This window comes from Sinocyclocheilus grahami, unplaced genomic scaffold (assembly GCF_001515645.1).
Source record: "Sinocyclocheilus grahami isolate Dianchi unplaced genomic scaffold, SAMN03320097.WGS_v1.1 scaffold104.1, whole genome shotgun sequence".
Lineage (NCBI taxonomy): Eukaryota > Metazoa > Chordata > Actinopteri > Cypriniformes > Cyprinidae > Sinocyclocheilus > Sinocyclocheilus grahami.
This window is the reverse complement of record NW_015505283.1, coordinates 655,412-683,110: the sequence shown is the minus strand read 5'-3', so window position 1 is coordinate 683,110 and position 27,699 is coordinate 655,412. Positions and strand designations below refer to the sequence as shown.

Below are 27,699 nucleotides of genomic sequence, written 5' to 3'. Positions count from 1 at the left end.
TTTTTTTTTTTTGCTCACCCAGGTTGTTTATTTGATTGAAAATGTTGTAAAAATAGTAACATTGTAAAAACAACTGCTTTATATTTTAAAATGATTAATTAGCAATTATTTGAAATAAAAGTGTTTCATATTTTAAATGTCACTGCTATCACTTTTGCACTTTTTTGCAGAAAAGTATAAAACTATGAATTGCTTATTTTAAAAAATCTTACTGACCCCAAACATTTGAACTGTAATATAATATAAGGAATTGCATTAAATTATATAAATATACATTGACGTCAATATGAAATGGCTTTCACAATCCATCACAATCCATTTTACTTGTGTGATCTAAGAAATATCAAAGTATTTCCAATTTAAATGATTTATTTTCTCAAATTATTTTTTTATTTAAAATCAGAGACTGATTGGATTGTGAAAACTAGTATTTACACATTTTAAAAAAGAGCAATTTAGACATGACAATTTAGGGAATAATTTACTCCAGCATTTATTTTAGCACTAAAACTACCTGCATAAGCAAGTCTGACGATTGTGGCTTCATCTTGGGCCAAGTGGGCAATCCCAGGTAAAATGTATTCTGGGTAGATATTGACATCATTGCGAGGGACCTCCTTGACCAGCGCCAGCACTTTAGTCAGTGTGCGGACAGCCTCAGCCCTGACGCGCGGCATCGAGTCATTGCAGAAGTGCAGTAAGTAAGGTGTAATCCTGTCCAGCACAATCTCCACATTCAGCCGGCCTGCCAGATGAAGAATCAGCTCCAGTGCTGCCAGCTTGGAGTCGCAGAAACGCAGTGTCTGCAGACAGGATGTGATCACTGACACCAGCACCACCAGCCCTTGCTCCTTGGATAAACTAAGCTCCTGAGAAGCCTTCTCCTGTTTTTCAGTCTTCCCTGTTTGCCCGCCACTGCACAAGTTATTGAGGATGTTCTCCAGGTTCTTACGAATGACCAACACCCTTTCGTCAGCAGACTGGAAGGTCTCCTTGGCAAACTGAGCCATGTAGGGCTGAAGGAAGGTATAAAAGATTTCTGGGAAAGCTTTGCCTCGCTGCTGCTTTAGATATTCTTCGGCTGTCAGACGTTTTTCCGGTTCTCGCTGCACCATTTGTGCCACCTGCATAGAATGGATGAAATTATAGAGTACTACCTAGTATCTAACTAACTAGTATCATATTATTTATAAAATGGTTATAAATAAACTTTGAAATGTATTAATTATGTAATTTATTACACCCCCATTCAAAAGATTGGGGTCAGTAAGATTTTTTTTTAAAAGAAATTAACACTTTTATTCAGCAAGTATTCATTACATTGATCAAAAGTGACAGGAAAGACATTCAAAATATTACAAACAAAATTCTATCTCTGCTCTTTTGAACTTTGTATTCATCAAAGGATCCCAAAAAAATAGGCATCACGATTTCCACAAAAATTAAGCTGCACAACTGCTTTCAACATTAATAATAATAATAATAATATTTCTTGGGCACCAAATCTGCATATTAGAATCATTTCTGAAAGATCATGTGACACAGAAGACCAGAGTAATGGCTGCTGAAAACTGATCTTTGCCATCACAAGAATAAATTTTATTTTAAAATATGTTAAAATAGCAAAATATAATTTTATTGTATGTCTTATCATATGTCACAGTGAGTATAAGAGGCATTTTCAAAAACACAAAAAAACAACAACAGACCAACCCCAAACTTTTGAATGGTAGTGTAAACATTTGTAAAACCTAAAGTGAAATAATACAAAGTATCTAAAATACCAGTTCCCTAATACTGCGATCTTCAATTTTCATCAGCACTTGTTCAGTTTGGAAATGTCCTTTACGGTAAGCCAGGAGTTGTGAGAGGTCGAAGAGTGGGACACCCTCTGTAAACAACTCTGCAATCACACAACCTATCAAAAGAAAATCAAAAAGAAAGATCTTTGAAAAATGTCATATTAATGCATCGGCTTTAAGCAAACAGAAAACAATATAATGGTGATGGATACCAGCTGAGAAGATGTCCATGGGCTGCTTGAGTTCTCCCCTGGTCCTCTGGCTATTGCTTGAGAAATCCTCAAGCGGAGGTGTCTGGTCACTTTCTGTGGCAAACATGCTGCCATCCACAAATCTCTCCGGTGCAATATAGCACGTTCTCCTCCTGGACGTGTCGAAGAAGTAGTTGAAATCTGCTGGGTTGTCTTCAGGTAAGTATGTAGGTTTAAAACTAGCAAAGTCTGTGAGAAGCACCCAGTTCCAGCTTGTCACCATAACATTCTCTGTTTTAATGTCACCATGACGCACACCAGATTTATGGGCCTGGTCCACAGCATTGAGGAGCTGGAAGGCGATCCACTTCTTCTCCACATTGTTGAGGAACGGTCGCGTGCTGATGCGGTCATACAAGTTATCCCGAACATACTGCCGAAATAGTATGGCTGCTTTCTCAGTAAGAGTGGCTTTTTGAAAAGGCAGACAGTTCTGACAGGAGTGCAGTCTGATTTTCAGCTCCTCCAGCTCTTGTTTGTAGCTGGTCAAGGGCAGAGAGGGGTCCTGGATCGCGAAAACCTTAACCACAACCAATCCTTCTCTATGTTTCGCCCGGGCCACTTTGAAAAACCGCGTACTGCCAAGACTTTTGTCATATTCATAATCATGGATGTCAGAGAAGTAACTATCCACTGAAAGAATCTGTGACGGAGCAATTCCAGCCAGCTGGTTCCCCATCTCACTGGATCAGAGATGGCTGTGCTCAAAGACAAATGTATACCTATTACAGATAGAAAGAAGATGGTTCTGCAGTTTATTATTACAACATTCAGCTTTTTCTTAAGATTATTACTAATCATTACCTGCAACTAGAGTAGATGCATGTAAAGTTTTGTCATAAATTTAGTATAATCTTCAGATTCAGTATACAGTCTTCTGCACATACAGTGTCATGAGACAAAATGCTGCATCATATCTGTTAGCAATACTCGCTAGAAAACACAAAACTTCAAATATTTACATTATTGCAATTTTCTCTCGATATAAGTTGCCAGTTATAAAGTATTATGTCACGTACATATGCGTATACATTGTTTGTTTACAGCACTGATGTAAAAATAAACGGTTGTTTACCTGATTCTTTGAGCCCAGCGCGCTGTCAACTAACGTTAACCGACTGCTTAGCAATAGTTATTTCTTCCCACCTTACTCAAAATGACATTCTACATTTTGCCCAGGTTAAAACGAACGTTACTAACAAACATGTCAAATCATACGAACGATATAACATGTACATAAAAGAGCCGCTTCGTTTGTTATTCTGTCTCAGAGTCAGGAGTGAACTAGAGGTGTGCATTGGTTGATCTGAGATCTGATCCTCAGCTCAATAGCGGCACGCTATTGGATGAAATGTCTCACGTGTCTGATCCCAGATCAACCGGCAAACCGGAAACCGGAAGATATCATATCACATCACATGAGGCGTTACTGAGTCCGACTACACTAGTTTATTTGCACGTTGTGACCGGTTGTGATATTGTAAAAACACCCTTTCCCTCTAAAAAAAGATTCATTTGGACGCAATGGCGCTGCTCAGAGGACTGACTTTGTTAAATAGAGTTTCTCCAAACAAGTGCTTCATACCAGCACGAGTAAGAATTTTATTTTGGCCATGTGCAATTAAGATTGTGTGCATGCATTTACAATTTAGTTTCGAAATCTCATAAAATGTTGCCAATATAAAGTAATTTCTTTACCTGGAACTTTAGATAAATAAACCATATATAAAATATAAGATTGTGCGTTTAAGTGTGCATTTTAGAGAATTTAAAGCTTGCAAAGTGTGTTATATTTGAGTAAAATGATCTCTTTTAATTGTTATAATGTGCACTGAATAGGAAAATCGTGCCTTTCAAACTTGATTTTTCATTTGAGACCTATTGCATGCATTAGAATGTATAATTCTCTAGCTTCAGCAGAGAACTTATATTGTCATTATGACCTTTCACCCAGTTGCTATTTATAATAGCTAGGCTACTATTTATTCCTGACTGAATTCATGTATTAAAATAAAGTGACCCTCTTTGCATCCTTTAACAGCTGTTTGGAAATGGGACAAGCAGTTTATACCAGAGCAATCCTCCTCAAGCGAGATTCTTCCCACCTTCTGAAGGTGTTATGCTTCTCCCAGGAACTTACAAAAACAAAGTGGCCTTCATCACTGGAGGAGGAACAGGACTTGGAAAAGCCATGACCACCACTCTGTCTTCACTGGGAGCAGAGTGCGTGATAGCCAGCAGGTTAGTTATTCTTCTTGTTAAAAATGTCAAAAAAGAATTAAGCAGCACAATTGTTCCTAATATTGGTAATAGGAAATGTTTCTTGAGCACCAAATCAGCATATAAGCATGATTTCTGAAGGATCATGTGACACTGAAGACTGGAATTCAGCTTTGCCGCCACAAGAATAAAGTACATTTTACAATATGTTCAAATAGAAAAGGGTTATTTTAAGTTGTTATACTGTTATTGATTTTACTGTAATTCTGATCAAGTAAATGTACCCTGATGAGCATCAAGAGACTTCTTACTTTGGACATACCTTCACTTTATTTGTAGGTCTTTTAGTTCTTGAATAATTGCGAATGCACCCTACAAGCAAAGCCAAAGCTTACATAACTTTGAATTTGAGCGATTATTTTTCTTGCGTCTTCTGTCGTCACATCACTTCCAGAAGTCTTGAAGTTTTGAAGAAAACAGCTGATGAAATCTCACAACAGACCGGAAACAAGGTACCTCTGCTTTTATTACACCACCTATGAAAGTCTATGCAAACATTGTCATATCCTTAGAGTAGTTCATGTGGATTCCAGATTATGGTGAAGAACTTGTATTCATCCTCCTAGAGTTTGATGAATGTGTTCATGTTTCAGGTCCATGCTGTCCAGTGTAATGTTAGGGACCCTGCTTCAGTGGAGGCTGCTGTTAACCAGCTTGTAAATGATGTCGGCCTGCCTGATGTAGGTTTAGGTCTCCATCTTAACAGCAGTGATGCAATAGATTCAGCCAAATACACAAAACTGCTTCTGATATGCTTTGTCAACCCACAGGTGGTGATAAACAATGCTGCTGGAAACTTCATCTCTCCTTCAGAGAAGCTTTCCCCCAATGCCTGGAGAACCATCACTGACATAGTGCTGAACGGCACCGCATATGTCACGCTAGACATCGGGAAACGCCTCATCAAAGCTGAGAAAGGTGATTATTATTTTTATAGAAATGGAGCAAAGGTAATTATTCAACTTTTAATTATGATAGAAAGCTTACCGTTACAAACAGTAGAGCATAGTGCTAGCAATGCCAAGGGAATGCACTGATAAAAATATATATATAATAATGTGTATTAATGTAAGGAGGCTCTTTGGATAAAAGCTTCTAATTCGATTGGATTAATCATTAATGGAAGTAGTTGATTTTGAGTACATGACCACTAGAGGGCAGTAAGTGCAAAAAAAGAGTACCCAAATTATTGATAATCTGCGGGATTTGTTTTAGTGATTCTTTAATAGTTAACAAAATGTTTTGAATTTAAGAGAAAGTAAATTAAATAATTTTGTGTTCCTCGATTTGTAAAAATGAAAATAAAAAAGTCTGAAAATACATGCCCTTGTATCAGAATTCTAAGCAGCTTGACATTGCTTTGCAAAAAATTGTTTACAATGTACATCATTCCAAAAGTACAGCCACAAAATTACCTAATTTTACATGTAAACATGGTAAACCATGATATTAAATCGGAAATGTATAACCAAAAGTCCATCCATCCAGAAATGTAGTCCTATTGCTAAAAGGACTGTTTAGATCATTTTATTTTTTGTTCTGAAGAATTTATGTAAGTGCATTTTTGTTTTTGAGGGACACGTCAAAATAATTTTCTGTGGTAGCTGGTCACAGATGCTGTCAATAGAGATAAACGTAGAACCCTAAAATATTTCTTTATTTTTACATTACTGTTCAAATGTTTTTTTTTATTAATGCATTAAATTGATCAAAAATAATCCTGAAATAATGAATCACGATTTGCATAAAAGTATTTGCAAATCATCATATTAGAATTATTTCTGAAGAGTAATGGGTGTTGAAAATTCAGCTTTGTCATCACAGGAATAAAAAATTACATTTTAAGATATATTAGAATGGGAAAGCGTTGTCTAAAATTGTAATATTTCACAATAGGATTGTTTTTACTGTAATTTTAATCACATAAATGCAGCCTTGGAGTGCACAAGAGATGTATGGTTGTCCAGATGATCCATGTTTTTCTTTCACTGCCCGTTGTCTTGATGTTTATGCTGTAATGAGGTTGCCTGTGGCTTCTTGCACATCCCATGAGCCATGCTTTTGGAAATGTGGCATAAAAAGTTGTCAAAATGTGGGATTTTGTTGTGGTAATCAAGCCTGTTTTTATAATAGGCTAATTTATGTGCATTCATGCTGTTTTCTGCTCTCTTTGTTCTCTGTTAAGATAACCGCTTCTGGCTGTAACCAGTAAGCCAGTGCAATTACTTCTCTGTAAATTAAGAAATCATTTGTCTTTATGTACATTTACTTTGCAATGATAAGAGCTAAGTATGTGTGTGGGTACGATGACAACAAGCAAGATAAGATGATTCTGGTTCATTGCCTCAGTCACATTAGTGTGTGTGTGTGTGTGAGAGAGAGAGAATTAGCTGCTCAAATTCAGACAGCCAGCCTCTCACCTGATGATTTTGACCTCTTTCTGCTTCCTTGAACAATGTGATCAATTACTCCATTAACACATATTCTAAAGATATTATACTATTGATAACAAGTCTGACCTTCACAACACTGTATTTGTGTTTGCATTTCACTGGTAATTGAAAATAAAGATTGATTTATTATTTTTCTTCTTGATGCAACGTAACAGCTTATACTGTTTTATCATCATCCCATTGTGTCTCAGATGATCTGAAGTTTAGTTTCATCTCATTTGAAGCACCAGAAACTGATAATCTTGTTGAATTTATAAAGGTGCTGCATTTCTGGCCATCACCACAATCTATGCTGAGAGTGGCTCAGGATTTGTTGTGCCAAGTGCTGCGGCTAAAGCTGGAGTGGAGAAGCTTTGCACGTATGTACTCTGTTACACTACAGACACATTTTTAGGTCCAATTCACCTGGTAGGCTGGTGTCTCCTTTGTGAATCAGGTCCTCCTGTCAAATGCCTTTCTAATATATTCTTGGAGGGCTGCATATATTATCATAATGAAGGTGCAGTGTGCTATGTTTCATTTGCATTTTAATTGTAAGATGGGGATCTTGATCCTCTCCCCTCAAGGAGTGTTAAATATGTGGAAAATACAACAGGGAGAGGTGAACAACACACTATCTAACTGATGATTCAGATCAGTAGCTCATTAATAATAATATAATCTCTGCTGAAATGTTTAGTTCAATGACAGGATTTATATATTTGTATTTATACATTGAGATTTTTTTGTGTGTGTGTGTGTGTGAGAGAGAGAGAATTAGCTGCTCAAATTCAGACAGCCAGCCTCTCACCTGATGATTTTGACCTCTTTCTGCTTCCTTGAACAATGTGATCAATTACTCCATTAACACATATTCTAAAGATATTATACTATTGATAACAAGTCTAACCTTCACAACACTGTATTTGTGTTTGCATTTCACTGGTAATTGAAAATAAAGATTGATTTATTCTTTTTCTTCTTGATGCAACGTAACAGCTTATACTGTTTTATCATCATCCCATTGTGTCTCAGATGATCTGAAGTTTAGTTTCATCTCATTTGAAGCACCAGAAACTGATAATCTTGTTGAATTTATAAAGGTGCTGCATTTCTGGCCATCACCACAATCTATGCTGAGAGTGGCTCAGGATTTGTTGTGCCAAGTGCTGCGGCTAAAGCTGGAGTGGAGAAGCTTTGCACGTATGTACTCTGTTACACTACAGACACATTTTTAGGTCCAATTCACCTGGTAGGCTGGTGTCTCCTTTGTGAATCAGGTCCCCCTGTCAAATGCCTTTCTAATATATTCTTGGAGGGCTGCATATATTATCATAATGAAGGTGCCCCTTGATTTTATTTGCTAGGTCACACAGGAGCAATGGGCCATAATGGAAGCAAAAATCAGAAACACAAAAGGATCGTAAACCTCTGAAACTGCAGTAACTCAGCACTAATGACAGTCCTGATCTTAATCTCCCATTGTAGTACAGAGGATCAACCATTTTGAAATATGATTTTTAGATAGTGTAAATTGAGACTTAAATTGTCTTGGCACATAAAAATATCCACCCAGTGACATTTTTATCACATTGAATTGTTGTGTGAAGTTTTTGAGCTGTGCTGAATTCTAGATTGTGACCAGTCTGCCATTTCTGCTTTAACTATCTATTGTAACAATGGCAATTACATTATGTATGCTGTAAACATGTAGGTTACCTTTTTAGTAGATATGATAGTTTGGCATACATTAACTCGTTTCATGCTTAGAAATTAATTTAGTCAAAAATATATATTCTGATGAATAAATTCTGCCTTAATTCTGGCTTTATTCTTGTTTAATTACCAGTTTGAGGATTAAAAAAAGGAAAATACAGGCTTTAATTGCTTTGTATTTCTTTTTTTTTTAATCTTTGAAAGTGTTTTTAAATCAGGCTCCACTCAAATAACCACTGAGAAGTCTTTATATTCATTGTTTTCTGCTCTTTCATCCTAGTGGCTTCCAGGTTAGATTATATTGCTGCCTGTGGGGGAGCAAAAGCAGTCTTTATTGACTGGGGTTCTTGACAGCATCTGAGAGTATAGAACACAAAAAAGACGTGGTTTGGTATCCTTATGAAAAATGGTATGTTTTCTTGTTGACTTGCTCTTGTTGATAGTAATGAATTATAATACTTGTATAATTCAGATAATCACATCTACATTTTTCCATTTGTTGAATGTGTGACGTTCGATTTGATGTATACACACTTACACACTACTGTTTAAAAGTTTGAGGTCGGTATTTTTTTATTTATGTTTTGAAAATAAAGTAATAAAGTAATGTGAAATTACTATTTAAAATATCTAATCTGTAGTCGTTCAATTAATTTATTTAAAAAAATGTACTGACTTTTGAACGGTAGTGTAATCATTTAATATATTACGTACTAATAGATATATTTAAATTCTTAAAATGTAATTTAATATATTTTCTGGACAAAGCCTGAGTCTTGACGGTTTTAGGCCTCAATATGTCCTTATAGTCATTAGTGCTAAATATCAGTTAGCCTTAACAGTGGCATTTTCAGGTCAAGCCTAAATCACTGGATATTACTGGCAGGGTGCTAAAATAGCTCATAAATTGGCATCAAAATTCTGGTTTTAGAACAATTTTCCGGCTACAGCACTTGAGGGGAAGAGGCATTTCTCTTGAATGCCATTCATCCTTGGTGTTCCGGTCGAAAGGTGGCTAATCGAAAATTCCATAATATCTTGATTCTTGATATAGATATGGGAAAATATGAATATCAACTATCGTATCGTAGTTGATTTAGTTTCATCAAGCTCTCAATGTTCCAACTAAACAAACAGGTTTAAACACATTGTTTCTGTTTGTTTGCAATGACGCAAGTTTTATGTCTTAGGGTGTCTGCTTTGGGAAGGTCAACTGTTCAATTAGAAGATAAGATCATGATCTGTTGAAACTTTAAATGGGAAGGAGAACTCTACTGAGAGTTGCTTTGTGTTTTTTGCTAGAACTCTCCAACCCCAGCTTTATGTTCATATACATTTTCAAAACCAGGCATTTATTTTGAGGATGATTTTAATTACTGAGCAAACTAACATTTTCATTTTGTGATTATGTTGCACCAAATCACACAACTTCTTCAGATCTTCATCAATTACTTGTATTGTTCCAAACCCAACTGACTTTCTTCTGCAGCACACAAAAGAAGGTATTTAGAAGAATGCTTCAACCGTTACAACCGTACATATTTGGAATTAAAATTAGGCTGATTTTTACAGACTAAAGGATCTATGACACACAACTGGATGCAGGTAGTCATTCAATAAGTTTAATGTTTTCTTACACAGTGTCTGTGGTGTTTAGCATAGAGTAGCATGTTATTCTTTACAGTGCAAAATCTAACATTAGAGACAGGACTGGGGCGATGCATTACATTCGGCATGTGCTTGCAGTCAAACATACCCCACTAGCAGGGCCTGCCGTCTTGTTACAAACATGCATCGCAAAAGTAAATGCAGCCTTTTGGAGTTTTACATAGATCCCACCGACAGGCCGTGTTTCATCATCATTCCTTGAGGACATTATTGCTTTTGTCTAAGATATTGTAAGTCAGTAAGATTTATTATACTTACTGAATTGGTGTGAATTGGTGAATATTTTGAATATTGAATCAGGATGGGGATTTGTTAGCATGTTGGGTCTCTTTTGCTAAGGGAAATGTTGTTTATGTATGCAGTGTAGGTTGTAAGTATTGTATGTGTGCCATTGTTTAAAAAATCTGTACACTTAGAAACAGTATAGAAACAACAAATTGAAAAGTATGTGCCACTGGGTTGCCTGTCTATGTGAAATCAATGTTCGAAATAAAAGAACGTAAGAGGGTTCTAGCTACTTTACGCATCACAGGTGAGCTGAGGACGGGGTTCTGGGATGGTGTGAGTACAGACGGAGGCGTTCACATCTCCTCTGCGCACAACACCAGTGCTAACTCTGTTCTGTAGAGCTTGCCGCCATCAGACAGAGCCATGATTGCGCTCTTGTACATCGGGATTTTGCTGACTTCTAGAACCTGTGAAGAGATTAGAAGAGCATCTTGAGTGTTTTTCTGCCTATCTGTCAATGTGGCATTAGAAATGTTCAGTTTTCATGAGTCTCAAAGGCTTTTTTCAGACATGCAGCAACATTTTTAAAACCCAAAACAAACCATATAAATATATTGAATTATACACTGTATAATCTAATTAAAATTACTTTTTTACTTTATTACATTTATGAAGTGTGAACAAACCCTTGGTCCGAATGGCCTGAACAGTTGCTGTTCAAAAGCTTGGTGTCGGAAAGATTTTTTTCTCCCTCCATAGACAGCAAGGGTCCTACCACAATCAAGGTCCAGAAACATAGCAAGAACATCGGTAAAATAGTCTATGTGACATCAGCAGTGTTGGGCAGTAACGCGTTACTCTAATTTGATTACTTTTTTAGTAACGGAGTAATTTGACGTGTTATAATTTTCAAAATAGTAATTGGAGTATAGTTACAAGCCGAGGTTTTTATTCACAAATGATGCATTAAATTGATTAAAAGTTACAAATCTTTTGTAACGTTATAAATGTTTTTACTGTTCCACATAAATACTGTTCTTTGAAGTTTGTTCATCAAATAAAAAAAAATGTATTATGGTTTCCACAAAAAAATAAAGTAGCTTTCAACATCGATAATAAGAAGACATGTTTCTTGCGCACCAAATCAGTGGATGAGGAAGGATCATGTGACACTGAAGACTAGAGTAATGACTTCTGAAATTTTAGCTTTGCTATCACAGGAATAAATTATGTTTTAAAATATATCTCATTTTATATAAAAAAAATTGCAATGTTTGATTGCTAAAACATTATTTTTAGTTATCAGGGCATCTATATGCTAGTTCACAATTTTCAACTTTTAAAGTTGAAATTAAATTTTTCTCAGCCAGGAAAATGGACTAACAATATTTTATGACTCATCCTGCAATACATAGATTTTTGTCCAATCAGATGTTCTCTAGAATGAAAAGGCCCCTCCCCCATCAGCAGCTAGCAAGTCACTAATCATGACTCACAGCTGTAACATAACTAAAGCCTAGTGGTTATTTAAAAAATGGGCCCTGCCAAAACTTCCTGTATTTATAGTAAATTTGTTGGCACAAGAAAGACAACTACACTTCATGGAATCGTTAATTCTTGTGGAATGATTTTCCCTGCAGACTTCCACAGTAAGTGGTATATTTAAGAGTAGAAATAGTGCATTTCTATATGTGCTAATTTTGTTTGTTTTTACAAACTGAGGGACTGAAGCTGTTATCTGTGGTAATCTACAGATTACTAGCTGAACTTGCTTTTTTAGTAGTTGTGTATGACAGTAGTTTCTTCCTTTTTTCTGTCCTAATGCTGAGAATTTGCATGCAATCCACATGCAGCAGCAGGAGATTAGATTTCTCACTAGTATTATCATTTATGAGTCTAGTTTGTGCTCATCTTGAGCTTCAACAGAGTCAGAATGCATCAACAGATCTCAGAAAATGAAAGCATGAAACCTCCGATCAGTTTTTTTTGTTTTTTTTTAGATGCGTACCTTCTTGTTTTTCTCACAAAGGTCTTTGAGGAGGGCGTCAAGCTCATTCTCGTCCATGTAACCATTCCTGTCCTGGGAGAGGCGGAGAGCATAGTGAACATTAATGAGCACAGATGTGTGACAGCCACTGAGGAAACTCAGCGTCATGCCACTTTACCATCATTTCCTGTATTCTCTATTCAGACATTAGAGACGCCTCATGCAATGTTCTCTAGGGAGAGATTGGAAATCAGGGCATTAAGGATCGGTTTTGCACACAGAGTCAATGCAATGACATGCTGGGTCTCGGGGTGCTCATTTGGTGCTTTGAAGAAATAACAAAATAAATTATATATCTAGGCATTAGGCATTTAAGAGATAGTTCACCCTAAAATGAAAACTCTGTCATTCAATACTCACCCTCATGTTGTTCCAAACCCGTAAGACCTTCATTCATGTTCAGGACACAAATTAAGATATTTTTCGTGAAGTCTGAGAACTCTCTGACCCTCCATAGACAGCAAGGGTCCTACCACAATCAAGGTCCAGAAACATAGCAAGAACATCGGTAAAATAGTCTATGTGACATCAGCAGTGTTGGGCAGTAACGCGTTACTCTAATTTGATTACTTTTTTAGTAACGGAGTAATTTGACGTGTTATAATTTTCAAAATAGTAATTGGAGTATAGTTACAAGCCGAGGTCTCTATACGTTACTGCCGTGTTACATTGCTGACAGAATGCAGTGTTTTATAATCTAGAGATTGTAAAAAGGATGTAGAACATGCACTGTCGAGTCAAGTGCCAGTAGATTAGAGACCTGCGACCACAAGACCCGACGCAACCGAGTGCAGCGCGGGACAAGATGGGTGAGTGCTGGTGCGGGCGGGTAGACACTTGTGTGTGTGCAGTATGTGGGAGAATAAAATGAATCACGGGACTCCCACAAAATAGAAATATCTAAACATGAAATATCTAAAACAAATAAATTGTTATTCATCTATTGCACAAAAACAACATGAACTAATATAAAATATAAACAATTAACAGGTGCAAGCATATGCAGAGTTTCTATTTAGGCTATAACACGTGTTTGCAGCATTGAGCAATGCAGTGCTGAAATTTGTGTGCTCACGAATCCTCTCATTATAACACACGAATTGTAGACATTATGAAAGATTCATTATGCATATATTTATTGTGTTATAACAGAGATTTGTGAGATTGCGATGAACTGAGATGTCTTTTAGAGATTATAAATGCAGCGCTCTTTGCTGGCATTCTGCTATGCTAAACCATGCACGCAGCAGCCGCTCGTTTTAGTTCTGTGAATGTTGATGCTTTAATAACAAATATTTATCGGGAGCGTGTATGCTGGGATTTCATAAATTTCATGGAGAAAAAAGTTACGTAATTATGAATGTAACTAATTACTAATTACTTTTGAAATAAAGTAATCAGAACAGTAACGTGATTACTTTTAAAAGGAGTAATCAGTAATATGATTAAATTTTCAGAGTAACTTGCCCAACACTGGACATCAGGGGTTCAACCGCAATTTTACGAAGCTACGAGAATACTTTTTGTGCACAAAGTAAAAAAAATTACGACTTTATTCAACAGTTCTTCTCTTACTCATCCTGTATGCTATGGCTTGCCGCAATTATGGAGAGATTATCACAATGCATGTGCTTGCTTCCACTTCATGTAATCGACGCATGCGCATGCTGACACATGTGCATGTTCAACGTAAGCAGCGGCATCATGCACATGCGTTGTTTACATGATGCGGAAGTAAGCGCATACATTGTGATACTGTCTCCATAATGGTGGCATGCTGCAGTATCCACCTTTTTCTTGTCGTAAAAATGGGCGCGGCCATTTGGAAAATATATGGGTATGGCTTCCGGTTTCATCTGCGTCCACTCCGTCCAGCTATTTTTAGCTGAGCAAAACAGTTCGTTTTGCTGCTTGATATTGAAAGTTGGTGTGTCTTATCATATTATTTTAATGTATTATCTGAAATTATGAACACACTGGTTTGTAGTGCAAACAGTTTTGCCGTTTACTGCCCGTTGTTATTCTCCTCGTTATTTACCTATAGCGGCTAATGAACCGGAAGTCTCACCCATAGGCTTACTTCCGCGTTGAAGAAAAAGGTGGATAAGGAATGAGGAGAAGAGTTGTTGAATAAAGTCGTTATTTTTGGGGGGTTTTGCACACAAAGTATTGTGTGATATTGTGTGAATATTCTTGAGCAGTAGCTTCGTAAAATTACAGTTGAACCCCTGATGTCACATAGACTGTTTTACCGATGTCCTTGCTACGTTTCTGGACCTTGATCGTGTTAAGATCCTTGCTGTCTATGGGAGGGGCAGAGAGCTCTCGGATTTTATAAAAAATATCTTAATTTGTGTTCCGAAGATGAACAAAGGTCTTACGGGTTTGGAATGACATGAGGGTGAGTAATTAATGACAGAATTTAAATTTTTGGGTGAACTATCCTTTTAAATTAAGAATAAGCTAATCAAGTAAGTCCATGTATTTTCATAATGTCTGAAATATGGCCTTAAAATCACCTGTTATATTTCTTACATTTTTAGGAACAGAGATGATTTTATTTTATTTTATTTTCACAGCTTTTAGACATAAAATAACAGTTTAACAACCTGGGATTGCAAATATGCCCCAGAATAAACCGTCACACATTTTTTCTATTTTATTTTTATATATTGATATAATATTTTGAGGTTAAATAATAACAATTTTAATTTTTGTGTGAACTATTTTGTTTACTATTGCGTACTGCATCAAAAATAAGCTTCATTATGACTTTTCAAGAGGCATTAAAGCATTAAATTAGGAATAAACCCATCAAGTAAGTCTATGTATCTCCATAATATTTGTAAAGTGGCTTTAAATCGCCTCTTAATGACCTGATGAAAGAACAAGCTAGTCTGTTGCATTGTCCCAGAGCAAACAGTATGAGGCCAAACCACATGTCTGCTAAACACAGACCAGCAGTCGGTGTGTCTGTAATGAAATGCCTCAGAGCTTTAAGCACATGCTGCCTCCTCTAATGCTGCATCATCGCTCTGTGTTTTCTAATAGCCCAAAAACGGGTATGTGTGCGTTTGAGCTGGTCTCCATGTAAGTTCGCAACCCGAACCTGCCAATCAATAAAGATCAGGAGTGCTGTCATCAGCAGTGAAGAATTTGCCCTGTTCAGGGACACAGTAATACATTACAATGGAGCCGGGGCCAAAAGATTCAATGGTGTTGGAGGTGATATCCAGAAAGAGCACTGTCTTTGCATACTAATGACTGCTTTCCTCGGGTCTTATACAACTGGAGACACTCTGGCTGATCTATGCATGCTTGGTTATGCATAAAATCAACCAGTATTACGTTTAGGCTTGAGGTATTTTAAAGCTGTCAGGCACAGAGGATTTTGATTATTAAATGATATGACAAGGTGATTGATCAATGCAAGAGACTTACCTGATCGTATAACTCAAAAATCTTGTTGAACTCTTTTCTGGCCATTTTTACCCCCTGAAGAAAAGATTTGTTCAGTTGTAGGTGGTTAAGGGTAAATCCAGTGCATTTATGGGTTCATTCCTAATGCTGACATACCTGAAATTTGAGTAGAAAGTTCTCCTGGTCCGGTAACAGCCTGTTTAAAAAATAAGAGGTATTTGCCACTCTTATATCAAAGTTAATAGGGCAACGATGAATATTCATAACAAATTTGCAAGCTCACAAACCGTGCCATTTCTGACAGACATAATTTTCCATCCTTATTTGAATCAAAAATGTTCAGCTGTAAAAAAAACAAAATATATTTATTCCCTCAAGTGGCAAGTTCTCAAGGTGACACTAAATGCACATTTTTGTTGGGCTGTGTAGTTCACTCTGAGCTTACCGTAGTCAATGTGTACTCCTCTAATTTCTTCTCATCATATGGTTTTTTAGCCCTCTGAAGCAGGTCTTTCAAAAAATTCTGAAAAACATTACGTTGGATTATAGAGAGTCATTTAGAAAGTTTGGGGTCAGTAAGATTATTTTTTACATTAATACTTATCAGGATGCATTTAAATATATTTAGAAACGATAACTTCTAAACCTTCAATGTCAAAATACTTTGAGGTCCAAGGTTTTTAACTGATGCTATACACTTCTGTTGAAGCCATCAGCATGAGCCCATGATTCTGCACAGAAATCTTCACCAATCAGAGAATTGCAACAAATAAATTGCATTTCTGTTAAGCACTGCAAATGACAAGAGTCAGTTTCTGTACACACTCAAGACTACCTAAATATCTGTATGCATAATATGCATTCTTTAGAAAGGTGAAAGTTCTTTGTCATTTTTAATTTGATCATTTGCAATGCTTCATGGGATTGTAGTTATTTTCCTAGTTGAAGCCTTGTACCTTTTATCTTTTTGTCTGATTTTCAATGCTAATGTTGTGATTCACCCTGTAGCTAACTGGTTTAGGTCAGGGCTTATAACTATTAAACAAAGACTTTTCAAAAATCCATATGGGAAAAATTTGCGAGAAAAATACTTCCAGAACCAAGGCTGCTGAAAAAGCGAGCAGGCACTTTTGCACTTGTTTGTAGAATATAACCAGTTTTGACCAATCAGCATCCATGACCAGAACTGTCCATATTATGTTTTGTATAGTGGTGCTATCTCCAAAATGCAACGTCCATAATTCACAGAGCTCTCAGAATTTCCTTTTCCTGCCAGAGGTCCATTAGTGGGTCCAAAAGCAGTCCAGTGTTGACAGATTGCACTCATCAAATCACTGACTGTAAATCTGGCAGCTGTTCAAAGAAACCGCTCCCTATTTTAATTTAAATGCACAAATCCTCAGTGCTTTGCCCCTTTGAGGGATGCATATGGTAATTTGCGTTGGTCTCAATATCAAATCTTTTGTGCTGTTTGTTGTCGTACCCTCCAGTCCACATGCTGGAGAAAGACCTAGAGCGCTCCTGACGATTAAAAAGGAAACTCCAGAGTGGGTAATCCAGTATGGCTCATGATTGACCTCATGAATCACTCTCTTACATATTAGAAGGTACGAGCTGCCTTCTGAGGTGATTTGCATCTTTAGTTTAATTATGTGTTGTTAATTAGTTTACTCTTTAAAAAGGTTTGTCCTGAGTGATATGAAACAAGATCATAAAGAGATAATAGGATGGAGTTGAACTTTAAGTATGCTGATCAGCAAGTTTGTGTTCCAAATGTGCTAATGCTTTACTCCCTGCCAAACCCAAAAGATGTTATCCCTCATGTCCATGTTCATCTGAGAGCTCTGAAGGCTAATTTAGTGTCTCAACTAACTTAACTTAAACGTAAGGAAAAGTTCACTTAAAAATGAAAAATTGCTGACAATTTCTTCACCCTTTTTTGTTGGAACAGATTTGGTGAAATATAGTCTTATATCACTTGCTTACCAGTCTCTGCAGCAAATGGGTGCCATCAGAATGAGAGTCCAAACAGTTGATGAAGACAACAGCTCCCATGATTCCGCACTCAGTCACAGCGTCATCTAACTACGCCTTTGTCTATTTGTTTATTTTGAATACGCGCTCTCCAGGTGAAAATTACATATTGTGCCTTTAATGTCTTGTGAAACGAAAAGCTGTGAGTTTGTAAGAAACAAATCCACCATTAAGGCATTTCAACTTCAAACCATTGCTTCTGGCCAAAATACCAATCCATAATCCATGATAACACTTACCATGATAATGCATCAAAATCCACCGACATTTGTTTAGAACTGTTGTGGATTGTTTTGCTTGTAAACGGTGCTTCATCTGTGCATATTTCTTTCCCAATTTAGACAAGATGACCTTTTTACTGGAGAAAGCAATATTACGATAGAGGATTTTAGCTGGAAGCAACAGTTTAAAGTTAGAACATCTTAATGATGGGTTTATTACAAACACACAGCTTGTCACTTCACAAAACGTTTATTAATGGCCTGGAGTTTTGTGGATTACTTGTGGATTATTGTGATTTTTTCCCCCAGCTGTTTGAATTTGACGGCACCCATTCACTGGAGAGGATCCATTGGTGAGCAAGTGATGTAATGCTAAATTTCTCAAAATCTGTTCCAATGGAGGAACAAACTTATCTACATCTTGGATGGTCCAAATTTTCAGCATTGTTTTTGGTTAACTATTTCTTTAATTTTATTCTTCATGACTTTTTTCCAAGTATATGAGAACAGATTATGAACTCCAAAAATGTATCACTCCAATGCATTTTTTCATATTAAGATGCAGTACACTTACTTTGTTTTATTGCATTTTTCTATAACATATTTTTGCTGAGGTCAAACTGACCTCAAACAGAACCAGAAATGTTTACTGTAGTCACATTTCTGAAAAGTACATCTTGACTTTGTTGTAAAATACAGGGTTAAAGCTGAAGTGTGTCCTGGTTTAGTCAGATCAATACATATTTGAAGGGAAAATAACAGGTTTAAAATTATGCTAGTATTATTCTTAAACCTACAGCATTGGGGTGTCTGGGTCTTTACACACAAGGTTAAGTTCCTCAACAAAGATGGTTGCTCTCTGAGCTAACATCTTGTGAGAGGTTAAAAGTTTGTTTCTCACCTTAAGTTCGTCAGCTTCTATGTATCCACTGTGATCAGCATCATAAGTTCTCCAAGCCTGGCGGAGAAATTAATAACATTAAACATTGGAATTGTTACAGAAAGCTGAAACTGATCTTCAGAATTGACATTTTTTTAAATGTCTTAATTTTTTTTTTAATATATAAATGTTTTTGAAAAAAGTCTATTATGCTGTTTGATGGAAAAATACATGAAATATAGTAATATTGTGAAATATTACAATTTAAAATAACGGTTTTCTATTTTAATATTTATGGCAAAGCTGAATTTTCAGTAGCCATTACTCCAGTCTTCAGTGTCACATGATCCTTTAGAAATCATTCTAATATGTTGATTTGGTGCTGAAATCACTGTAAATGTATTCTTCAAAGGCATTCTAGTTTGAAACCTCACCTCCATAAATTCTGCACAGGATTTCAGCTGTTGTCTGAAAAATAGCAAGAAGTTTTCCTCTGTTGGTAGTATTTGAACCAGCTGTGAAAGACATAAAATCAAAGATCAGATCAACAAAATGTATGCACTTTTTGATTAATATAATGTGCATCAATTCCTATGGGAAAGACAAGTTGACTGTCAGCTATGAAGGGGTGTCAGTTTATGAAGTGTCAAAGGCTGCTGGGTTTGAGGTTATCTGCTCAGTGATAGCATCTCTGAAATGATTCTTCCCAGAGAGCCGCTGACAGCTGCACTGATGGCTGTAAATCCACACGCGTTCAGTCCTCTGAACAGGTTACACATCCAACAATGTGAGCGATTCTGTTTTCATAACCGATGTTTTGATGGTCAGAAGTGGCTTGTGGTACTTTTGTTGGATGAAAGCATTTCATAAATGAACCAATATTTTTGTTTGCAGGTAAATCAACACCACATGAGCTGAATACTGGATTGTGTCAACATGCCAAACCTTTTTAATTTTGGAGCCTAAACCCTGCAGTCTGTGCCTGCCAGACAAAATTGCTTGTGCCAGCCATTTGGACAGTCAAAAAAATCTATTATTTTAATACCATAGCATAGGGTTTTAGCTTTCTTACCTCAACGATACCTATTTTTCCATCAGCATTTTGCTCATATTTCTCCACAAAGGCCTTCATTTTGTCTGTTAGTTCCTGGGGAATAGATAAAATAATTTAACAAACAGGCATTCTAAAGAATACCTTCTTTAATTTTTAGGCATTTTAACAAAAAAGTACAGTTTGCTGCAGATTTCAGTGGCTATAATCAAGCTGTTACAATCCATTTCTTCTGCCTTCTAAAATCCATTGATGTGTAAGAACAAATATGCGCAAACAGATGGGATGTGCTGCTATCTTCAGCCCTCATTGCACAATGCTGATTGTGTTTTCATACTGCTTTCGATATAGATGAGAGGAGTTATCATTCCTCAAAAAAAAACTTGCCCATCTTGGCGTAGGACACAGAGCCGTGACTGTGCAGAAATCACTAAAATGTGAAACACCTCAGTTCATTCACATGATGGGGTAATGGTTTCGAAGAAAGTTAGGCCCAGACGCCAGAGTGTGTTACATCTGCTTGAAGCACCAATAAAATGCAACCCACCAAGTTTTCTAAACTTTCGCCTGTTTACCAAGAGTTATTTGTCTTACTACAGTTTCAGTGAGAATCAATAGGGCGACTGAGACAAATGAAGGCCTATCCTCAAGCAGGCATCTCTGAGAGGGCATGGCACTGGTGTAGGGCAGAATTCTAAATTGAGTGTATACTGTTTCCAATATGTTTTAGCGTAGGTGAAATGAAAAGATTTTTTTACATTTTATTTATTCTTTATTTTTACTCAATATTTCTTGTGGCTTATAATTAAAAAATATTTAAATTTTTCATATGTAATATATATATATATATACCATTATATAGATAGAAATGCATCCATAGAAAAACATAATGTCCTTGAAGAAAATTACCAGTACTTCCATTAACTTTACAGACATTTCTTTCAACCCTAAAACACTACACAACACAATGCATAATTCAAAACAGACCTGAAAACAAAACACCTATTAAAAAAACTATACAGAAAATTCCAAATTCCTTTAACAGTACATTGTGCTGTGTTTTTACTGACTTTAAGAGTCTATATATCTTTTTAATTAAAAACTAAACTACTGTTTTGAAGTCCATTTCATGCTTTTCTATAGTATAACAAAATGTATTTTGCCTGCAAACATTTTATTTATTTATTAAATTTTTTTTATCAGAAGATACTGCTACTTATATAATGTAATTACACTGGTGGCCCTTAAAGTTGAATATAAACATAAGAACAATTATTTGTAGATCTCTGTTTATTTAGTTCATTTAGTGAATGTACAGCGCTCTCTCCCACCTTCAATACCACGACTGAGGTGCCCTTGAGCACGGCACCGAATCCCCAACTGCTCCTCGGCCGCCGCAGCATAAATGGCTGTCCACTGCTCTGTGTGTGTGTTCACTGCTGTGTGTGTGCACTTTGGATGGGATAAATGCAGAGCACTAATTCCAAGTATGGGTCACCATACTTGGCCACATGTCAAGGCTTTCACTTTCATTTATTGTATTGTAATGCAGTTTGTCATTTCTTACTGTACCTGTGGGAGCATTAATCATTACTTAATGTTAATGCTTTTGTCAGGATGTTTTCTTGCTCTCTGTATCCATTAGCCAAACATTTCTGAACTGGTGATGGTATCTAATGTCTGTCATAATGATTAATGGCTGTAGTGATTTGTGAAACTCTTTTCTATTTAATACACAGAGGATTCCGTGTGATTGGTTGAAAAGACCCATTGATTAATTTTACAACCATCCTGGAATCCTTATCTTCTGTGGTTTCTGTCCAGATAAATGACATCAGCTAAAGCAGAAATATTTGGACTTGTCATGACAGTGAAGTGAAGTGATAAAATCAAAACATAATTTAAAAGAACTGGATAAAAAATTTAAATGAAACCGTTTAGGTTGAGCAGCCCTCTTTCAGATAATGATGAACAGGGTGAGTTTGAATTAACTTATTTGTGTGAATTCATTTTAATCTAAAATATATACAATACCAGTCAAAGGTTTTTGAACAGTAAGATTTTTTATGGTTTTTAAAGAAGTCTCTTCTGCTAACCAAGCCTGCATTTATTTGGTCCAAAGTACAGCAAAAACAGTAAAAACATTTTTTAAATATTTTTACTATTTAAAATAACAGTTTTCTATTCGAATGTATTTTAAAATGTAATTTATTCCTGTGATTTCAAAGCTGAATTTTTAGCATCATTACTCCAGTCCTTTTTCAGGTTTCTTTGAATAGAAAGCTCAGAAGAACAGCATTTACCTGAAATAGAATCTTGTAACATTTTTGTAACATTATAAATGTCTTTATCATCACTTTTGATCAATTTAAAGCATCCTTGCTAAATAAAAGTATTAATTTCTATAATTCTGAAATAGAAATCTTTTGTAACATTATAAATGTCTTTAGCATCACTTTTGATCAATTTAAAGCATCCTTGCTAAATAAAAGTATTAATTTCTATAATTTATTATTTATTCATTTATAATCTATTTCCCCCCAAAAAATGTATATAAATACTGACTCCAAGTGTTTGAATGATATAGTGTATAATGTTACAAAAACGTTTTATTTCCGATAAATGCCGATCTTTGGATCTTTCTATTCATCAAAGAATCCTGAAAAAATATGTACTCAACTGTTTTAAATATTGATGATGATGATAATAATAATAAATGTTTCTTGAACAGCAAATCAGCATATTAGAATGATTTCTGAAGGATCGTGATACTGAAGACTGGATTATGCTGAGATTTTAGCTTTGATCACAGGAATAAATCACATTTTAAAAGCAGTTATTGTAGTAAAGATATTTCTGAATATTACTGCTAAATAAATGCAGGCTTGGTGAGCAGAATATAATTCTTTAAAAAACATAAAAATGTATCAATATATCACTGGTAGTGTATGTATATGTGTGTGTGTGTGTGTGTGTATGTATATGTGTGTATATATATATATATATATATATATATATTATATATATTCCTCTAAATGTTTTCCCAACTAGCTTAGCAGAGTTGTCTGAACAAGCAGTTTCATATGGACCAATGTTGATTTGTTCAATGTTTGTCAGCTCCCAGCATACACTGCAAGCTTGAATAAGTTATGGCTGGCTCATATGATTACTCATTTGATGTTTGTCACCATTATTTAGGTTTATGTGTTGAGTTCCATGTACATCTATGAATACATTTTCAGTCTGCTTTATTCGGGAGTATTAGGTGAACAGAGCCGAAGTACGGTAGGCACAGATGTACAAGATTAAATGAAACCTGGACACACACACTATCTATAAGTCTTAAAGTCTGAATAAATTAAATTGTTATATGCAGAGGCCCATGAGAGACATTCAGGGTGCAGAAAAGCGCAGCACAATATCATTAGAGGTGTGAAATGACCCAGTGACTGCTTTTCCTCAGTCCTGTCACAGTCCATCACCTCCTCTTTATGTCTAATAGGGCTGTAACTCAATGACATGGGAATCTCAATAAAGTACAGCCACTGGACATCACCTCGGGAACAACATGGAGGACAAGAAAGTCACTGTTTTACAATGTCAGACCAGCTGCACACCTGTATATTTGGATCTTGCATGTAAAATATAAAATGGTGTGATTGTAGAGGTTAAATATCAGTGCTGGTAAACGTTTGTTTGTGTAAGAGTGTCATGGTTTACCTATTAGCCCCTGGTGATTGAAACTTTAACTACCAAACTGGTTCAAACTGCCTATTTGATCATAATAGACATTTAGAATTAGCTGTGCATTCTATCAGACTTTGTTGCAGGACATTTTCAGTCCTTTTCTTTCAAGGGTCACCCGAGCAAATGCCACTGAGATGCAAATGCTTCCTAGAGGTATAATAGTCTGATCCCATAAAGAGCAAGCCTTGAGACCTTGAGCATGATACGTAACCCAGGTTGGTCATGGAGAATCACTAAATGGCTACTTACTCTGACCTTCATGATGGAACGACTCAAAACTTCACATTTGTTATGACATTCATTACAGTCATTCTGTTACCAATTATTTAGCATGTATTCAGTCATTCCCAGCCCTTACGAATGTTGTTTGCTTGGCAATTTCAGCATGTGTATTTTCCAGACAAGAACAAACCATCATTCGTACCAGTAATGAGTTTCTTCCAAGGTCATTCCACTACATCATGTCTGCAGGCAATTCCCTTCAATGAGGCTTTGGTTCTTTCATATTTGTTTTCAACACACTGTGCATTGCTGTTCTTTATAGATAGCAGCATAACCAGCAGATTGCAACTACAGAGGACGGTAGAATTATTGTAAAACGAACGCAAATTATGATTTATTCTCTATGAAGCAAATGAGGGGAGGAGCCAGCAGCAGATGTGCATGGACCCAGATGGGGAGACGGACTGACTCTAACATGCTGACTGAGACAAACTGGGACAAAGTCTCTGTCCTCTATCAGAGCTTTAACAGGTCTGATAACATGCCACTCTATCATATGATAGGCTACAGCAAAGGCGGAATTCATCATCATTTATTATAAATGCAAGCCTGGAGACAAATGTGTAATGCCACTAAAATCGCAATATCTTCTCAAAAGGTCACATAGATAAAGCATCATTTTACTGAACCAAAATGAGATCCATTTACAGTAGAGGACCTGTGACCATGACCAACACCTCACACCCTCATCTAAGGAGATATTATTAGCACATAGTCTTGTTGGGTTGCAGTGGTGCCTGATGCAAAATTATTTTTCAGTGTTAACAAAGTTATTGTTTTGTTTTGTTTTTTGATCTTTCATTTTCATTCATTCTTCATTTTTTCCAAAATTGTTAATTTTATGAAACATTTGCTTTTTCTCTACAACTCTAAATCTAAAACATTTTGGGAAACTGAACTTTGCAATCTGCTACCATACCCTTACAATATCAAACAAAAATGGATCAGATAAAAAAAAAAAAAAACATTAGGCAAGATTTTTCCAGATTTAGGCAAAATTTAGACAAGTATGTTTATATATAATAAATGTATAATTTGTTTTGTATTAATAATAATAATTATTATGGATTATGTAATAAATGTTATTTATTCTTTAAAAAAGATCGAACTCATCTTATGTTGTTCAGTGTTCTAATAGCCAAATTAATTAATTGGCTTTCATTGTTCTTTTTTTTTTTACCACAAATTTGAAAGTTCACAGTTTATTACATGTGAAGAGCAGGAAAATATGATAATACATGTCAAGTTTCATAATTTTCCAATGTCAAGGGAAATTTTATATTTGAAAAGAAAAGCATTTTGCACAATTATTTTTCTCTAAAACGATACAGATTTTTTTTTTCTTTTGGCAATGTTGTCATTTTCACGAAATTATTATTTTTTTGCTTGTTCCCCAATTATAGATTATGGATACTCTTCTTCTTCTTCTTTTTCTTATTATTATTATATTGCATTATCAACACAATATCTTCTTGGGATGTTTCACATATGTGTTCTTGCCTGATGCTTATATGCGGCAGAAGACTGAAGAAAACTGTGACTTACCAGTCCTGCTTGTTTTCGAGCTTGTTGAAGTTCTTTGATAAAATTCTGCAACTCCTTCCCCTCGATATATCCATTACCTGAGAGCATTTACACCCCAAATCAATGACACAACACAGATGAGACGTGCTTTCATCAGTCAGCCAAAAAAGTATATTTCAAAGCCATCTGAAATGACTAACAATCTATCTCTTGTCACATTTTGACATCATCACAGGTTAATGACTGTCTGTTAGGTAAGATACATTAGACAAATAATTTTAACCAAACTTTTGGAAACCAGTTGCAAAGCAGGTGGCAAGAATAATCCCAATTTCTTTCTTCCCCCAAAAAATTTTCAGTTCATGAAATCCACAAAATAAGGAAAGAAATTACCATCGTTGTCATAATGATGGAATATATCCAGGAACTGAGAGGCTGAGATCTCTACTCCTTGCAGGTAGGCGTTTGCCATGTTTTCTCCGTGTGTCAGGCGCTGATGCTGTGAGACCGATGCTGTGAGAAAGGCTCTGTGATGTCTCCAGTATTTAAGTGAAGTTCCGCCCTCCCCTCAGATGATGGCAAGCGCCCAGCGCACCTCTGTCTCCTCGCGCCGCAGGTAGCATGTGAGACGCATTTAAATCAGGACTTCTTTCTGCGCGGATGTCACAGACTCCAACCGAGCCTATTGACACTTATAAAACTCAAAATAGGAACTGTGGAACATTTGGCCACAACATTTTTTTTAAAATGTAATTTTACAATCTGACGTGCATGAAGTGCGCTTTATGGAAACAGTGACCCCTGCGCTCATAATGAATAAAAATGTGCGAATTATTCACTTACTTGCTTCGACTTCTTCTATTTGCTTTTTTTTGGTGCTATTTTTATATTGTTATTTTTTCAGCAATATATTTATTTCAACAATGCTTTCTCTAACGTAGCCTATTAGTCAAGCTAGCCAGCGCGCCTATTTTTTGCATGTTTCAAAATGACTATGGCTATCCATGACATTTTCTATTGCAATAATTTTTGTGCGATACTTCGATAAAGCATGATAGACCTGCACGTCACATATTTCAGAAAAGTTTTTGTGGTTTATTAAAAAAAGTGAGTTCAGTGAGTTTACCATGCATTTTTTTCTTTGTGGTTGATGGTAACAGAGCTTGACCTCACTTTGGATATTTATGGAGTTCATTTTTGTTCAGAATCTACAAAGGTAAACGTGCAGTTCCCAGACACAGGGCTTTATATGGAAAGCACCACTAATAGCTTGGCCTTCACAATTCAGAGACATTATAATCCAGGAGGACAAACTTTTCTGTATGCTGTGTGTATGTGCTTTGTGTAAGAATTGATCCAATAACGCTGACCTTATGGAATTAATTTTCCTCTTGCCTCTACGGACATCATTCCCTAGTTCAGTTTTCTTGTTAGTTTTCTCTTGTTTACAGAACATTAATTCGTAAAAATGAGCAATGACCCATGAGATAATTGCTCTCCATATGTTAATTGATGAGGCTCTGCCCAGACAATGACGGCTGGGTCTATGGTCCTCTGTCACGGCATCCTGCCTGGCAGGTAGGCAGGCAGACAGATAGATGGACAGTTCACCACACACAGCCACCCTCATGCAATTAGAAACTTCCCTGGTAGTCTGGCAGAGCAAGTAAAATGAGCTTAAATTAGACTGCATGGTGCTAATGGTGCATCCAGATGTTATCACAACACAACATTGGAGTTTCTTAGCACTTGATGTGGCATATGTTTGTGGTGTCGGGAGGCCACTATTTGTTGTATAGACACACAGATGGGTTGGCTGACAGTTATAGTGTGAACCGAGGCCATTATGAAACACTCCTGCAGAGTATTGTTGTGAGGAGCTTGCATCACACCTTAGCAAGTAAACAGTGGCACCTGCACATTTAAACAACTCCTCTGCACCTGAGATACACACCATACGATACCTGCAATCAGAGTTAGAGTAATTGTAAACTGATTTCAGAAGTTCAGCTTCACTATGCCATAGCTACTGTTGTACTGTATATATATATATATATATATATATATATATATATATATATATATATATATATATATATATATATATATATATATA

At 36.1% G+C, this 27,699-nt stretch overlaps 3 protein-coding genes across 4 annotated transcripts; 1 reads left to right on the top strand and 2 right to left on the bottom strand.

Moving 5' to 3' along the window:
* Positions 1-455: 455 nt before the first annotated feature.
* LOC107588512 (phosphoinositide 3-kinase regulatory subunit 4-like) lies at positions 456-3,383 on the bottom strand. Its single transcript, XM_016276638.1, has 4 exons — positions 3,129-3,383; positions 2,015-2,775; positions 1,785-1,918; positions 456-1,124 (listed from the first exon to the last, which is right to left on the bottom strand). The coding sequence occupies exons 2-4, from the start codon at positions 2,730-2,732 to the stop codon at positions 456-458; spliced, it is 1,521 nt and encodes a 506-aa protein (XP_016132124.1). The 5' UTR covers positions 2,733-2,775; positions 3,129-3,383.
* A 98-nt stretch (positions 3,384-3,481) lies between these two features.
* LOC107588511 (2,4-dienoyl-CoA reductase, mitochondrial-like) lies at positions 3,482-8,275 on the top strand. Its single transcript, XM_016276637.1, has 8 exons — positions 3,482-3,646; positions 4,095-4,294; positions 4,728-4,785; positions 4,927-5,013; positions 5,104-5,251; positions 7,046-7,180; positions 7,869-7,968; positions 8,254-8,275. Exons 1-8 carry the CDS (start codon positions 3,578-3,580, stop codon positions 8,273-8,275), a joined length of 819 nt encoding a protein of 272 aa, XP_016132123.1. The 5' UTR covers positions 3,482-3,577.
* Positions 8,276-9,624: 1,349 nt separating this feature from the next.
* On the bottom strand, positions 9,625-26,094 carry calb1 (calbindin 1). Of its 2 annotated transcripts, XM_016276592.1 has the most exons (11): positions 25,977-26,094; positions 25,605-25,681; positions 20,052-20,126; positions 19,414-19,494; positions 19,001-19,057; positions 16,290-16,367; positions 16,132-16,187; positions 16,001-16,040; positions 15,866-15,919; positions 12,386-12,457; positions 9,625-10,844 (listed from the first exon to the last, which is right to left on the bottom strand). In XM_016276592.1, the coding sequence occupies exons 1-11, from the start codon at positions 26,053-26,055 to the stop codon at positions 10,731-10,733; spliced, it is 783 nt and encodes a 260-aa protein (XP_016132078.1). In that variant the 5' UTR covers positions 26,056-26,094; the 3' UTR covers positions 9,625-10,730. The 2 variants fall into 2 exon arrangements, with proteins under 2 accessions (XP_016132078.1, XP_016132080.1); XM_016276594.1 differs by lacking the exon at positions 20,052-20,126.
* Between the last annotated feature and the right edge of the window lie 1,605 nt (positions 26,095-27,699).

Coding starts and splice junctions, on each gene's coding strand:
- calb1 (XM_016276592.1), bottom strand. CDS start 26,055: ATGGCAAACGCCTACCTGCAAGGAGTAGAGATCTCAGCCTCTCAGTTC. Junction 16,188..16,289: donor AGGAGTACACATTGACTACG/GTAAGCTCAGAG, acceptor TTTTTTTTACAG/CTGAACATTTTTGATTCAAA. Junction 15,920..16,000: donor ACTTTCTACTCAAATTTCAG/GTATGTCAGCAT, acceptor TCTTTTCTTCAG/GGGGTAAAAATGGCCAGAAA.
- LOC107588511 (XM_016276637.1), top strand. CDS start 3,578: ATGGCGCTGCTCAGAGGACTGACTTTGTTAAATAGAGTTTCTCCAAAC. Junction 3,647..4,094: donor AGTGCTTCATACCAGCACGA/GTAAGAATTTTA, acceptor ATCCTTTAACAG/CTGTTTGGAAATGGGACAAG. Junction 7,969..8,253: donor GGAGTGGAGAAGCTTTGCAC/GTATGTACTCTG, acceptor CTCCCATTGTAG/TACAGAGGATCAACCATTTT.
- LOC107588512 (XM_016276638.1), bottom strand. CDS start 2,732: ATGGGGAACCAGCTGGCTGGAATTGCTCCGTCACAGATTCTTTCAGTG. Junction 1,919..2,014: donor CATGGACATCTTCTCAGCTG/GTATCCATCACC, acceptor TTCTTTTGATAG/GTTGTGTGATTGCAGAGTTG. Junction 1,125..1,784: donor ATCGCAGTATTAGGGAACTG/GTATTTTAGATA, acceptor CATTCTATGCAG/GTGGCACAAATGGTGCAGCG.